This window comes from Lepisma saccharinum, chromosome 2 (genome assembly GCF_977018435.1).
Source record: "Lepisma saccharinum chromosome 2, izLepSacc3.1, whole genome shotgun sequence".
NCBI lineage: Eukaryota > Metazoa > Arthropoda > Insecta > Zygentoma > Lepismatidae > Lepisma > Lepisma saccharinum.
Genome location: NC_139230.1, coordinates 205,217,605 through 205,232,632, shown reverse-complemented (window position 1 = coordinate 205,232,632; position 15,028 = coordinate 205,217,605). Strand labels below are relative to the sequence as shown.

The following is a 15,028-nucleotide window of genomic DNA, read 5'->3' as shown; positions in this document are numbered from 1 at the left end:
AACTTGCCCCACGTATCGGGGTACGTTGACAGCAAAGTTTTATACAGTAAAAACATACATATAACAATAAAGATTAAGAGAGAGGCAAAATTATATAACATCCACAAACATATTATCCACTTGTTACTTTTCCCCTTGCAACTTTTTGCGAATTGAAGAAACAAAAATAAAATAAAACCAATGAGATTTCAATTTCTTAGATGTTAATAACATCGTGCGTTCACAAAATCACTTTGTCCGAATAACACAATCTGTAAAAGTTAGTAGGCCTGTTCTTCATTATCAGAAAAAGACACATCAGATGTGCAGTGAATGTATACATAAAATGGGTCAACTCCGCCACAGCGTAGGTGAGCCAATTTCTTGCAATGTAACAACATGTCTCATTCACGATGTAACATCTAGCCCCGCGCGACGCCATTACTTTCAATGTAGTCCGGACCTTGGACGAAGAAAATAAAGTGATCGGTAACTGCGTGAAATCGACGTTAATAATTAGTGATTGAGACATAAGAAAATACCTTCACTTCTTCATGTAAAAATCACAACTGGAACGCAACCCTCAATAATTACTTTCAAACCAAAAAAGTGAAAAAACACTCGTAACGTCCGCTCACTTACCACCACTGGCGCCAAACTACAACCGGGACGTCTTTGTCGAATAAGTCACGTGCTCTATGAGTAAGGAAGTGCTACCACAAGCGGAAGTCACCGAAAACTGTATGTAACAACTTGCCCCTTGTAACAACTAGCCCCGGTCTCCCCTATCATTTAACATCTTCATCATGAACTGACGTACACAATATATATATTTTTTAATTATACACATGCATTGACTCAGTATATAGAAAGAAAATTATATATTTAATAGAGTATGGAATACCACCCAAACTAATTACACAAATTTCATTAACTGTTATGCATGTAAAAGCGAACGTCAAATAATAGTTTGTTTTTGAGTTAAATAAGCAGATCCTATTCTTCCACGCACTTTAATCTTGGTACAGATTTTAGAATGAAACAAAATGGACTTAAAAAAACGTATCCAAACAAATATAAAAGTTTTGAAATCTCAAGGATGAATCCCAACATTTTGAATTAAGTGCAAATTCACATAAAAATATTTAAAACATACTAAGCATAGCAGCAAATTAGACGACTTAAGTGTTAATAATATGCCTTTTGTAAATATCGGGATAGATATTTAACTGTTTTTATTGTACTTTTATTCAATTAATAGCTGCTCAGCAATTAGGTGTAGGATAATGGTTAATATGTTTGCATATGCAAATATGTATGTGAATGTTCTTATTCTTACGTTATACTTAGCGTTAGATTTCCATAAGTTAACGGAACCCTGTTAGGAGAACTCTTGTTAGAAAAGACCCATTGGAATGTGAACTTTTTGGAGGCAGTTTCAGCTAACTGCCAGACAAGATTTTACGAGGACAACGATTTGATTTGCCACTTTTGGCTATTCGCGACGATGAGGATGAGTGATGATATAATGAAATTGATGAACGGAAACTCACAGAGAACAGGGAATGTAAGGGGCAACCCTTAATAAGAAACCCAAATGTAAACTTCCCTTCCACGTCTTAAACCCTGGACTGCATTTTGCAGATACCGAGGCTCTGGCGTTTGGTGGAGCAAAGAAATGCGCGCAGCTGCAAATTGATTGTAGCTGCAGTCGCGTTGCTCCTCCTTGGAATCCCCTTCCTTCTCACGTGTCAATTGGTCAAGCCCTTTCGACTTAGTACTTGCGCATAGGACTTGCTTCCGTTTGCTTGCTCCACAGGCTCCTGGGACAGAATACAGACAATTTCACACAGGCAAAACGGTGGAAGCGAAAAATCAGGCGAAACTAGGGCTGGCTCAGATGACAGGATAAATTAAACTATACGGCGTACGCTTTTAAAAGGAACATGAGTTCAGCTAATACGCAGCCAGTGCTGTCGCCAAACCAACTGCTAGCGGAAGGAAAACACAGATAATTCGCTGTGTTCAATATTCAGCTGTTTATGGGTATAATGCATGCACGTGATATTTTAGTACAATTAAATATATAGTGAAGAATTCTACACAGGATTATATCATATCACTGCAGCATATAAGAGAAACTCGTACCTGAAAGAAGATTGAAGGTACGTATTTATTGTAGGGGAACTGAAAGGTCATCATCATCGCTCTCGTTTCTCTTTCTGGCATATTTCCCAGGAGATTTGAATAGGGGTTCGCCGATTTCTGTGGTAGATACTTTACCCTGTTTATAATACGCAACAGAGTATGCACACATACTACACCACACGCTTTAGCCGTAAGTTCTCGACTCTGATAAAACACTGTTTCAGCACGCACGTCTTGTGAACGCCAATTCCTTGAAGTAAGAATACACATAAGCTTAACTAAGATTTCTGTCTTGTGAACGTAATACGAGTATTTACCCTTGGTGCCTGTACTACTGCGTACTAAGTTTCGAGAGCGACATTATTAATTTGATTTGATTTAATTTATTTTACTTTGCTTTTCTGTCACTTTTAGCTAATTGCGAAAATGGGAATGAGTGATGATATAATGAAATTGATGAAGGGACGTTCATGAACATCCATGTTCAGGCCAGGATTCGAACCCGGGACTCCTGGCGTCGTAGAGTGATATGCTAACCACTCCATAATGGCGCCGGCGCGACATTATTAAATAACACTCACGCAACATGCACACTATTGCACAACTATCGAGCATAAGGACTGTATTGCACATCGCGCTACGACGCCAGATGTCCCGGGTTCGAATCCAGACCTGGGCATGGATATTTGTGTGTGTCCATTCATCAATTTCATCATGTCTTCACTCATCCCCATCTTCGTATATTAGCCAAAAGTGGCAGAAAAAGCGAAGTCAAATAAATCAATCAATAAGGGCTGTATTGAATCCTCTCACAACTGTTCTTCATGCCGTACGAGTAAAATTATCTTACACGGCCCTTGTTATGAAAACGCTGAACTCAAAACTGACTCGGACTCGCAATGTTTGTGAACACACAAGACAATGAAAGATCATTGTGCATATTCAGCCAAATTTGACACCCATAGCTTTACCAAGACACAACAACTCTTCGGGGTCAACACGGTGGCAACGAAAAAACAACAGACGTAACACGGAAGGAAAACGAAAGGGTCATTGTGTGTGTTTGTGTGTGTGTGTGTGTGTGTAGAGACGTGTTGTTTTCAGTTTTTCTTCGAGAAACGATAACTCCGGCTGTAGGCGACGGAAATTCATGGGACTTGGACAGTCAGGTTCAAAATGCCGTGCCCCATCTTATGATGAACCTTAAAGTGGCGAGTTTTATGAAAACTTCTTGCGCGCAAGTAAAATACAGAACACGGCGTTTAACTTGAGCCGCAGTCACCTAACTGTACAACGTTGCACTCCTTCCATTGGCCGGTCGCCACGCACACCCTCTGCGTGGCTCCGCCCGATATCGCTTCTAAAACAGTGCGTCGTATAACTCCATAAATCATGATACCATCAAATATGACAACATTATTATAATTTCAAAAACATAAAAATCACCTGGTAACATTCGAATGTACTTACCGCTAGCTTCTGCTTTATCCTTTCCGTCGTTATCGTCCCACTCAGCTCCTGGATCAGTTCGATGGCACTGCACTCATCCAAGCACCCTGAATTATCGGACGCAGCTTTGTCAAACATCTCCTGAAGCCAACGTTCGCGTAAGGCCTGCTTCTCTTCAAGACCATCTGGAGCTGGTGGGAAATAAAAAAGAATTTTAGAGTATTAATTCTAAAATTGCGCAAAAATGAAAAATGAAATTGAAAATGTGAGGTGAGTATGTTTTCGAGCACAAGTATGCTTCGACAAATAAGTTATTGTAGACTGAGAGAAGGAAATTAACTACACAATCACCATCTACGACTACGATATTAGATATATGAAGTTCTATGTGGAGCCTACAGATGTGCGCTTGTGACTATCTTTATGATAGAACAAAATCTATGTTCTTATTCATGAATAATTTTGTGAGATTCCAAGGATATAAGTAGCTATGAAAGAGATTCACCTTAAAAGTACTGGATTTTCATGAAAGGGTTTGTTTTCAAATTATTAATAAAATTATTACAATACTGGTAGATATGTGTTTCCTACCTTTATAGGTAGGTAATATAGGTAATGTAGGTATAGTAATAATAATAAAGTAAAGAGTGACATTTGATACTTATGAATTCAGGAATAAGTTGCAAACAATTTAGGAACATGTCACCAAATTCTGATCGACCACATTAGGAATAAAGAAGACATACTACAAAATAGCCATGCTCAACTTTGGATGATATTCCCTTTAATCCAATGAAATACTAGACACTACTTATTGAAGTCAAACCCAGAATACCTTGTAATGAGGCGAATCATTACTTGATCCTTTCTTATTTTATATGTTTAATTAATTAATTTAAATGGATCGATCTGGTTTTAGTGTCATGTATTTTGATAATGTTGTGGATGTCTATGTATTCCTGTATGTTTGAGTTCTTGGCCGTTGGGTAGGTAGGTGTGTCGCTGGACAGCCGACCAGCGGTAAGTTTCCAGAAATCATTTTTGCCTTGACTCATCTCACTCAACAGGTCGCTAGGTGCCGTGGCTTGCCGCGATTTGTTAGCTTCCTGGAGATGAGGCCTTGCTCGAAAAGGTTTATTATCCGCAGTGGATCTCAGATGTTTGGCGGAGTACAGCGATGTAAGAGGTATCTTCTTCTCTAAGGGGAGCGGCTGGGCGAGCTTTCATTCCTTACTATGTGAACCGACGGGGATATTAACTTTCTTTTAATACACACACTTACTCTTTTCACTTTATTTCAATAGTTCATTTCATGTGGGAAACCGGGTACACACGTACACATACCTTCAGCCACCTTTTTTGGTTCTGAAGGGCCATTTTTTTATTTACTCGTGGAGCCAGTGGCTACACGAGTTCACACACTCTCTTCGGGAAAGGGGGACAGGGTAGACCGAAATGTAGATTTTTGCGAATAACGGCCAAGAATTAACTTATGTAAATATAATATGAATAAACCTATATATATCTAAAAGGAAATGGGCGTTAAGTTATAATTTGAAGAAGTACCTGTCAATTGCCTAAACTAGCATCCATAGAACTTCAGGTACTGCAAGTTTTGAACCTAGGGACAAGGATTCAAAAATGTATCTTTGTGTATATTCTGTATGTTGCTGAGAATCGCTCTAAAAACATAAACTACACCAATACAACCTTGTTCACAAGGTGACAATTTGTGACATCTGAAGAAGTTAACAGTGTTGAAGTTAAACTTTACTTTGAGAAAAAGTTTGATTATGGTCCATTGTTCGAAAATAATTTGATCAAATTTCTCCGCGGTGAAATGCATATCTGTGCTCGGTTTACGGATAATGTTATACTTTAGCTTCCAATAATTTTTTAATCGGTTTCATAATTAAAGGTCGTTATGGCACATAATACATGGAATTTTATTCCAATCTCATATTTTTAATTTGTGCTAATGTATAAAATATCCGTACACATAAATATAAGATATATTCTGAAATGTCACGTTAAGTTTCTGCAATACAGAATCGAAACTTCTATGGAAACAAAAAGTCTATCTGAATGCATCGGACTTCAGAGGAAATTCCGTTCTTTGCCTAATGGGAGTAAAAGCTTCCTGCTTCTTCAAGTCGATTCTTTCTAGGTAAAGTAACAGCAAAACATAAAGTCAACGAACTTCCTTTTTACCCGAAACCGAGGAAAGGAAAACGGAAATGTAAAAACTCATCCCATTATGAGGAAGATACGTTTTTCTCGAGGTCCCTGTAGACTCTCCTTTCAATATATTTCTCAAAGCCATAATGGAAGTATCCGAAGGACATCACAATAGACTTCCAGTGCGCGAGGCCAAACACACGTCTAGAAAAGATTACTAGTTAGTAGTGTTTGAAAGAAACATGTTTGTTGAAAGGAAAACTTGATGGGAACGGAATACAAATCTAAACAGTAGAAGGTTTCTCATTTCACAAGTTTCACTTGATTACGTTTCCTACTGCAAACAAAAGACCCAAAAGTTGTTAGCGAAAGAAAGAAATGTTCTACTGCCATACAAGAATCGAATAATACGACAAACTGGAGTAATCAGGAAAAAAGCCAACCAACTGAAAATATAAAAACGTATTTGATACTCTTAGTATGAACCTTCAACCATAAGAGATATTGCAATCTGGGAAATGTGTAAAATTTCCATTTGTTCGTTGCAGCCATGAACTGACTCCATCCCATCGAAAAGCCAGGCCTGGAATAAACTACACAGAAATTCACAAATGTGCAGCACACAGCTGAGTTCTGAACGTGAGTGATTTACTCGTGTTACGGATTATAAACAAAGACATTTGCAAAATTTTAGCTGCCATAGACTACAGGTGCAGAAGGGAGAAGGAAGAATGGAGAGAGAATCGAGCACATGTTGGGTGCTGTTGGGTCAGTTTTTGGAACCAAGACAACACAAAGTTTGTAAAGCACTTTTACAAACTTCGCTAAGTCCACATTATGCTCAGCTAGGCTGATCGAGTCTGGACCTACAGTTTAAAGTGGGATCGGGACCACTGTGCAATGTGTCTCCTCCGGGGATAATTGAAACTAAGAACTCGTAAATCATAGTACCAGTGGTTGTACTTAATGCAAATGGTAAATGTCTGTTATATCGGAGACACATTTCTAATGCATATTTTCAGTTTCAAATGGTTCGTACTTACTAATTGTGTATTGCGGACCCTATTTCAAGGTGCCATTATGCTTTTTACACGAAAATAACTTCGATTTTTCACATTACGAGTAATTCTTTTGAGTCCTTTCTTCCGTTGCGGAACATAGAATATTTCGCGCACAGCTGTGGATCATCACGCGTCGTGCTTGTGTTTTGTCGATTTGGAGTGGGCATGCAGTGTTGCAACCTTCGTAACCGAAAAATACCTACTTTTGCGTTCATTATGTCATCACAAACCATTGACGGATAGCTCCAAAAACAATTTCCGATAGCCCCAAAAACCATTCACAATAGCTCCAAAAACCATTGACGGATAGCCCCGAAAACCATTGACGGATAGCCCCAAAAACCATTCACGGATAGCCCCAAAAACCATTCACGGATAGCCCCAAAAACCATTCACGGATAGCCCCAAAAACCATTCACGATAGCCCCAAAAACCATTCACGTTAGCCCCACGAACCATTTCCGGCAAGGTTAGGTTAGGTAAGCATAGTTAAAAAAATAAAAATAAAAAAAATTCTGGTAAAAAAGGCACGTTTAGAAACACTTCTTCCTCTCGCGAGACCGCGTGACTTTCGACACTCGCGCCATCTGCAGGTTCGTAATGGAAACAACGGCATAGTGTTGTCGCTTCGCACAAAAGGCTACTTTATTACATCAAAAGTGCTTATTTTCTGTTGTGCAGCATTCCATAGTGACAAAATACCTCCACGAAGTCTGATAAATGCAACAGAAACTCATTTCCGTAAGTAGTTTCTCCTGTAAATTGGAAGAAAAGAGTCTCCGATATAACAGACATTTACCATGCAAATGACCGTTACATATGTACGTACACTGGCCTCAACAAGTAGTCTCTTTCCCTCCCCCTCCCGAACCGAGCCCCGGCTAAATTAAAAACCACGGTTAAGGTCTCAAGGCAGCCAACCCTGATTGGAGCAACAGAGACAGATTCTTATCGCACTGCTGTAAGGTGCGCGTCCTTGAGGCGAACACTCCTGGATATCGAGAGCAAATGAAAAAGGAAGCTTTCTCTTCTTCCTTTTTCCTTCCATTGGATGACCTATAATAAGGAGCAAGTCTATACGTTTGCTTTACTTGAGAGCAATACTGATGCCCGCGCCCTGATATGAAATTATTACGTGTGTGAATGCGTGAGCGTGGTGCGTTGTGTGTGCGCGAGGGGGTGGGGTAGGGGGCAGAGAGACCCGAACGCGTTCATTGAAACGTAAGACACACATGTCACACTCTTGACCCACATTGCTGACTTACGTGGTGGAGTGGTAAGCATAGTACATTACGTCGCCAAGGACCCGGGTTCGGTTCTCGGCCGCCTGGTAGTGGGTGTTCATTAGGAGTGTCCCTTCATCAATTTCACCATATCGTCATCTTCGTTATTAGCCAATAGTAGTAGAAAAGCAAAGAAAACAAACAAAGCAATCAATCAGTCAGTCTCAATCCCCACCGACCCTTGTCTCATACGTAGCACCAAAAAAGTGTCGACATGGACCTCTCCCGGTTATTCTTAAATATAATTCAGGTCTTCAAATGGTTGTCAATATATTTTTTAAAAACAGAAAAAGAAAGCACGAATGATTTCCAGATTACGTGCGTTTTATGTTAAAAGTTTATCAAGCAATTAACATGCAGGCCTCCCCGATGTTGTAGTAGCAATATCGCCTCTTGCAAACGAGGAGTTCAGTTTCGATACCCAGTGGAGGCACATAGTGATTCGGGTCCCACTTTAACCTGTAGGTACAGCCCGATTAGTCTGTCAGCATAAGAAGTAGACTTAAACAACATCCAAACAAACGAATTTAGCTGCTGTAATTATCAATATTAATACGTGGCTAAATTTGCAATTATTAAGAACATTTTAAAATTTCATATACTTAAAGTAACGATAATAATGGAAAATAATGCAAGGCCCTTCCAGGGCTGTAGAGCCATGGATTATGTTAAAATTTCCAACATTTTTGTGAATTCGTTTTCAGTTTAATTTGTTTTGAAGATTCATGTCTGTCCAAGGTTCTAACCTGGGACCTCTGGCCTCGTAATGCATTATCCTTACCACTCCGAAGGCCGACAAATATATATTCGTATTAATGTCATTAGCCGAAATGACTTCCGTCTGTAGAACATCATGTAACTAGTGAGGAACTCTTAACATGTGCAAAACGATGCCCAAATTACAAGAAAAGAATTGCGCGCACGTATAGAGGATACTTTTTTCTACCCAAGGCAAAGCACCTCGATCACTTACGAACATGTAAAATACACCCCCCTTCCGCCCCATTGCAGGATAAATCCATACATTTTAGTTTAATTGAATATTCGTCTCTGTCATATGATATCCGGCCAGACCTGAGCCTAACTACTAATTTATTTATTCGATAGCGATTCAAGGAAGCAACGGTATTTACACTCCCGTCACTTACAACCAAACAGACAAAAATCTCTGGTAACATGTTGAATATTTCTTGAAATATATGTGCGAGATGTATTTCGGAATATTTTATATATGACTGTCGCCCACAAAATATTCGCCCCCATTTGCGACTCGCCAGATACGCCTCTCTCTAATATAGTAATGATCATACATGATTTAACTTCACAGATGCAGTTTTACGGATATTGCTAATTATTATTTTACCTATGTATATATTTAAAATTTACAATGACACACAATACTACTTTTTACCCTGGACCAGGCTTTGAGATGTCTTCTATCTCTCCAGAAACTGGCATTTTTCTTATTTAACGTTGCTTCTCTTTGCCGCTCTCGCCCAGTCGCAAGGATGAAAATGAACGATTGTTGGGTGACATTTGTGAAAGGGCACTCCCAATGGACACGTCTATGTCCAAACTCAGACTCGAACCCCCAACCTTCGACGACGAGTTCGTGAAGAGACAACTAAGGAAGCAAAGGTTTTTATTATTTTATACGTCGCTTTTCTATCTCCTATGTTAATCTCGGCGATGAGAAAGGATGAATTGTTGAAATGACGAAAGCACAAAAACATTCGACTGACCAGGGTTCTAACCTGGAACCTCTGTCTTTGGAACGCATTACGTTGTCCATTTGTTTTCAGATGTCTTGATTTGGCTCTAATTCCCCTACATTTGTTGTAATAAACATATTTTTTGTAACATGATCAACACGTCAAATGCGGTTTTCGAACTGACACTAACTCATTTTAGAGATTACGTGTGTGAGCGAACGCACACGCACACTAAAACTCCAGATAGACACATTTGTCACTATCCTATAGAATCCCAACTCCCACAGATACACGTAGATTCATTTCCGTGTTGCATTTGTAAAGCCGCACTTCTTTTTCCTAGTATGGTGACATTACAGTGAAATGATCCTGTATTAAACTGTAGATCAGTCGCGATTAGTATATATGCATGAAGTTGTTTTCAGGTTTTAAAAATGTCGTTATACTTGATGTATTGTTGCCGGCGCGTATGAATAAAATCAGAACACATTCAAGGGTAGGCACACGCAAAATGAAATTTATATATGTGAACATATGCAACAGCATCACTAAGGTATTTGTATTTTTTGTTATATACAGTCACATTTCTACCACTTCTGGCTAACGCGACGATCAGGATGGATAATAATTAGAACACCATTAAGCCTTGTTTCCATGATATGAAAAACTCAATATGCTGACCAAGGCAGAAATATATTTTATTTTAAAACATAAACTAAACGTAACGTTTCAACCTTCTAGCAAGTACAAATTAAACAAGGTACAAAACAGGAAGATATATAAATACACAAAAATCATTCCCCTCCAGACACAAGATTATTAGAAAGTTGTTTTTTCTGGAACATTCCAGCAGGTGACCTTCCCTTGTCAACTGAACTTTCACCTGACAGGCAATTTAGCTAAACATTTCCTATCATCTGGTTGGACTCTTTATCTCACGCACTTTTTCCTTTCTTTCTTTATTCCTCCTCCTTCTTCTCTCCTCTTTCGCTCATGTCCTTTCCATTCTTTCTAACACCTTCTTCCATTCTTTGTTTATCTTCAGTCCCCCATTCTAGTTCATTGTGTCTTCTTCTCCTTTCTTTTCTATATCCTTGGCTTTGGTTTGGTTTGAGTTGGTGTTTTAAGTCCACTTTATGCACAGTAAGTCTAATCGGGACTGGGCCTACAGTTTAAAGTGGGATCCGAACCACTTGTACCTCCACCGGGTATCGAACCCGGGACCCCTTGATTACAAGGCAATGACGCTACCACTGCGCCATGGGGGAGGCCCTCTATATCCTTGGCCTCCTTCCATTTTCTCACTAGTACTCTCTTCTTCCTTCCTATCTGCTTAGCCTCATCCCACTCTATGTCATGTCCTGTTTCTCTCGTGTGTTTAAATATCGATCGCATTTCTCTCTCTCTTAAGTCGTACATCATCCCTGTGTTGTTTCAACCTGTCTTTCAGCCTCTTTTTCGTTTCTCTTATGTACACAGACGTCAGTGTGTGTACATAGGAGAAACGAAACTAAATTTGGTCTTCTAATCACGAATCTGTTGTTAAAATGCGGGGGCCACGTCTGGAAATCGTTAACAATGCTGATGTAAGTTGAGAATATATATATATATATATATATTAAAGCTGTATCGCATTCTATTACGAACAAAATTTTAACTAAGCTTGCCTAACCTAACGTAACCTAACCTTACGGAAATGGTTCGTGGGGCTACCCGTGCATGGTTCGTGCGGCTACACGCTCATAATGTACTGATCAGAAGGCCAAAATTAGTTAATTTACTAAATATTAACGAAATTCAAGATACTTTCTTACCCTAACCTTACCGGAAAAAGTTTCATGCGGATATCAGTTAAATATTTTCCCAATGTGCACATATTGTAACAAAATATAAGTTTTGTATCACTAGCTTCCTCACTGACCAAAACGCCATTTTTTCTAGAAGAACGCTCGAACACCGTTGCCAAACCTACCTCTAATCAAAGTCCGCATTCCTACCTCGTCTTTCTCACTGACCAAGCAACAACTAATGCTCTGCAAGTAACGAAGGAACAGTGAACAGTGTGGCAACGCTGTAGACAGCCCAACGAATGCCGAACGTCACTTGCTCATATCATCAAACATTGTTGTTATGTTTATGTATGGAGAATGATTGCGGTAATGAAGAACGTAATTTTGCTACATATATAGACTTAAGTGTACAATTTTTACACGTGACCCCAAAATATTATCTCCAGATACGTTACCAGGACTGCATATTTAGTGAGTATAAGAAGTAGGAAAGGAATTGGAAACATTCTCTATATTGTGCATTCATACCGATTTTTGTGTATATATATATCTTCCTATTTTGTATCTTGTTTCATTTGTACTTGGTACAGAGTTTGAAGAAGACCTTGCTAGAAGGTTGAAACGTTACGTTTAGTTTATGTTTTAAAATAAAATAAATTTCTGCCTTGGTCAGCATATTGAGTTTTTCATAATAATTAGATGAAATTGACGAAGGGAACTTCACAAAAAACATCCATGTGCAGGTCGTTAATCGAACCCGTGAACTTCGGTGGCAAGATCAGAATATCGACTACATAATGCCTTCTATTATCGAAGGGAAGTCCATGCTTCTCAGTGCATATCAGCGAAATCTAAACACCCCCTCCCCCTCCTACTGTTGGTTGTGTCGATCGTGATCATTCAAGGCCTTGTTTACATCCTGTGCAAGTGATAAGCAGGTGTGGGTGTAAGGGAGGCCTCGGACATGTTTTCTTACTAGCCAGGACTGCATTGCGTAGCACGGCATTATCAGATTAGATGCAGGACTTCTTTCTGAAGCGAGTGTACACCATCGTACCGAAACCCACTTGTCGTATTCCACCTGTTGTTTCTTTCGATTGATTGATTGATTGATTTGACTTCGCTTTTCTGCCACTTTTCGTTAATCGCGAAGATGAGGATGAGTGATGATATGATGAAATGATACACACAAAGAAATCCCATGCCTAGACCGGGAGTCGAGCCTGAAACCCTTGGTGCAGTGGCGCGATGTACTAACAACTCCGCCACGAAGGCCGATCATATTCCATCTGGTATGAGTCTATATTTAGCAAACAATACGTGATTTTGTAGCACATCGGCTAACATGACCAAGACAGATATCGTTACTTTTCTGTAACAGGTGTTGCATACAAAATTTACATTACCAAAATATAGTTTTATCCCGCAGCGTCGTTGGAAAGGCGTCACACTTTTGGGCTCGGGCTACCGCTTTGAGTCTCCTGGGGGAAGCGAAACAACTTTTCTCCTGGCATTTCGGTCAGTGTATGGGACCGGTGAGGAAATTTGGGAGCTACCAATAATTAGCTCAACCCGGTCATGGAAACCTACGACAACGTCTGGTGGGCCGGCCCCCGTGGCGGAGCGATTAGCACATCGCGCTACAATGCCAGGGGTCCCGGGTTCGAATCCCGGCGTGGGCATGGATGTTTCTGAGTTTCCATTCATCAATTTCATCATATCATCTGTCATCCCCATCTTCGCAAATTAGCCAAAAGTGGCACAAAAAGCGAAGTAAAATAAAGCAAATCAATCAAACGACTGGTGGTTCGTCGTGCTGACCACACGTCACCACGTAACTGGTTGGATGATCTCCCACCTCTTCTGATGCATGTGGGAGTGAGGCCGGAAGTCCGGAGGTAGTCCCTGACATTTGTGACAGTCAATGTTTCTATGCCTTACCGTTGTTGCAGTTAGCCCAACGATCATAAACTGCTTAAATATACTTTGTGACGAGAATCTGTGGCGCACAAGGGAAGAGAAGGGGAGAAAGATAGTTCGCGGAGCAAAGCAGTGCACACTGCTGCAAACGGCTGATAGCTGCACTCACTCTCTCTAGCGCGAGTTCATTAGTCGAGCCCTCTAGAGTCACTACTTGAGCAGAGACTTGTTTTCGTTCACTAGCTCCATAATTGATTGATTGATTTGATGTTTTAAGTCCACTTTATGCACTAATCGGGACTGGACGTACAATTTAAAGTGGGATCCAAACCACTATGTGCCTCCACCGGGTATCGAACCCGGGACCCCTTGATTACAAGGCGACGACGGACTACCTCCATAAATTCCCGGGACAAAGTGTAGGAAAAAATAGCACTCAATTCAAAGCACCAAAATGGAAGAACAGATGAAAACGAACCAATACAATTTCCTAACCAGATGAATTCCCTGTCTGTATTATACTGTTGACATTAATCTTCAAGCCAAATTTCGCGTCAGAAAATTCACCATCGCCACACGATGGATAAATAACCTCGGTGGGAGCACTGTCTGGTCTACACATGAAGTTCCAGCCAGGAAGGGAGAAAAATCTAATTTGCATTCCAGCGAGAGAGAGAGAGAGAAAGAAAGAGAGAAGAGGGAGCACAAATTTAATTGGTTATTCTTCATTCCCAGCACGATGGTCGTACTACCACGTTGATTCCGGTAACCTACGTAATTCCATACTGGAATAAGTTTGTCTCACACACTCCACATAAAAATAAGCTGAAAATGCACAGAAGAAACGGCATGGAAACAGCTACAAAGAAAGGAAATGTCAGCACTGAATTTATACGAGCACATCTTGTTTTATAGTCAAACTAGTCTGGAGGATATTGCGACAAAAGTGTTGATTGCAACTGGATTAAAGAAAATTAAACAATATGGTGGAGGAAAGATGACCATTCCTGAATTGGTCCAGTTCTATCGGAGAATTTGTATTTCATTGTTCTGAAAAGTGGGAATAAAGTACCATTACTTCAACCCGGGATGTCAAGGATACTTGCAAAGCGCTTTCCATTACCGATATACGAGTATACCTGCATGTTCACAAGCAGAATTTCTGGATGTTTATAATATTTTATGCATTATAGTTATTTTGTAGATTAATCCTAATAATGAGGGTAATGATAATTAGATATATACTCTGCCTCTGGAATCTGCGGAGCAAGGGCGCGCATAACGGAACAGAAGGGGAGACAGCTAGTGGGCAGAGCAAAGTAGTGCGGCTCACATCTGGTAGCTGCACTCACTTCCCCTCACACGAGTTCATTTGTTGAGCCCTCTCGAGTCACTACTCTCTATCCCTCTCACGTGGTCATCGGTTGAGCCGTCTCGCGTCACTATTTGCGCACAATCTTGTTTTCATTGGCTCGCTCCAGAGATTTCCGGGACAGAGTATAATTGAT

General features: G+C 40.1%; 1 protein-coding gene across 2 annotated transcripts in view; it reads right to left on the bottom strand.

Moving 5' to 3' along the window:
* The window catches only part of LOC145984281 (inactive phospholipase C-like protein 2), a 744,169-nt gene that overhangs the window by 258,511 nt on the left and 470,630 nt on the right, over positions 1 to 15,028 (bottom strand). For both annotated transcript variants that reach the window (XR_014441294.1, XM_083117918.1), the window contains exon 4: positions 3,598 to 3,767. Coding sequence is in view for 1 of the 2 variants with exons in the window: in XM_083117918.1 (XP_082974044.1) it covers positions 3,598 to 3,767 (170 nt within the window). In the remaining variant the exon portion in view is untranslated. The remainder of the gene's footprint in view (positions 1 to 3,597; positions 3,768 to 15,028) is intronic.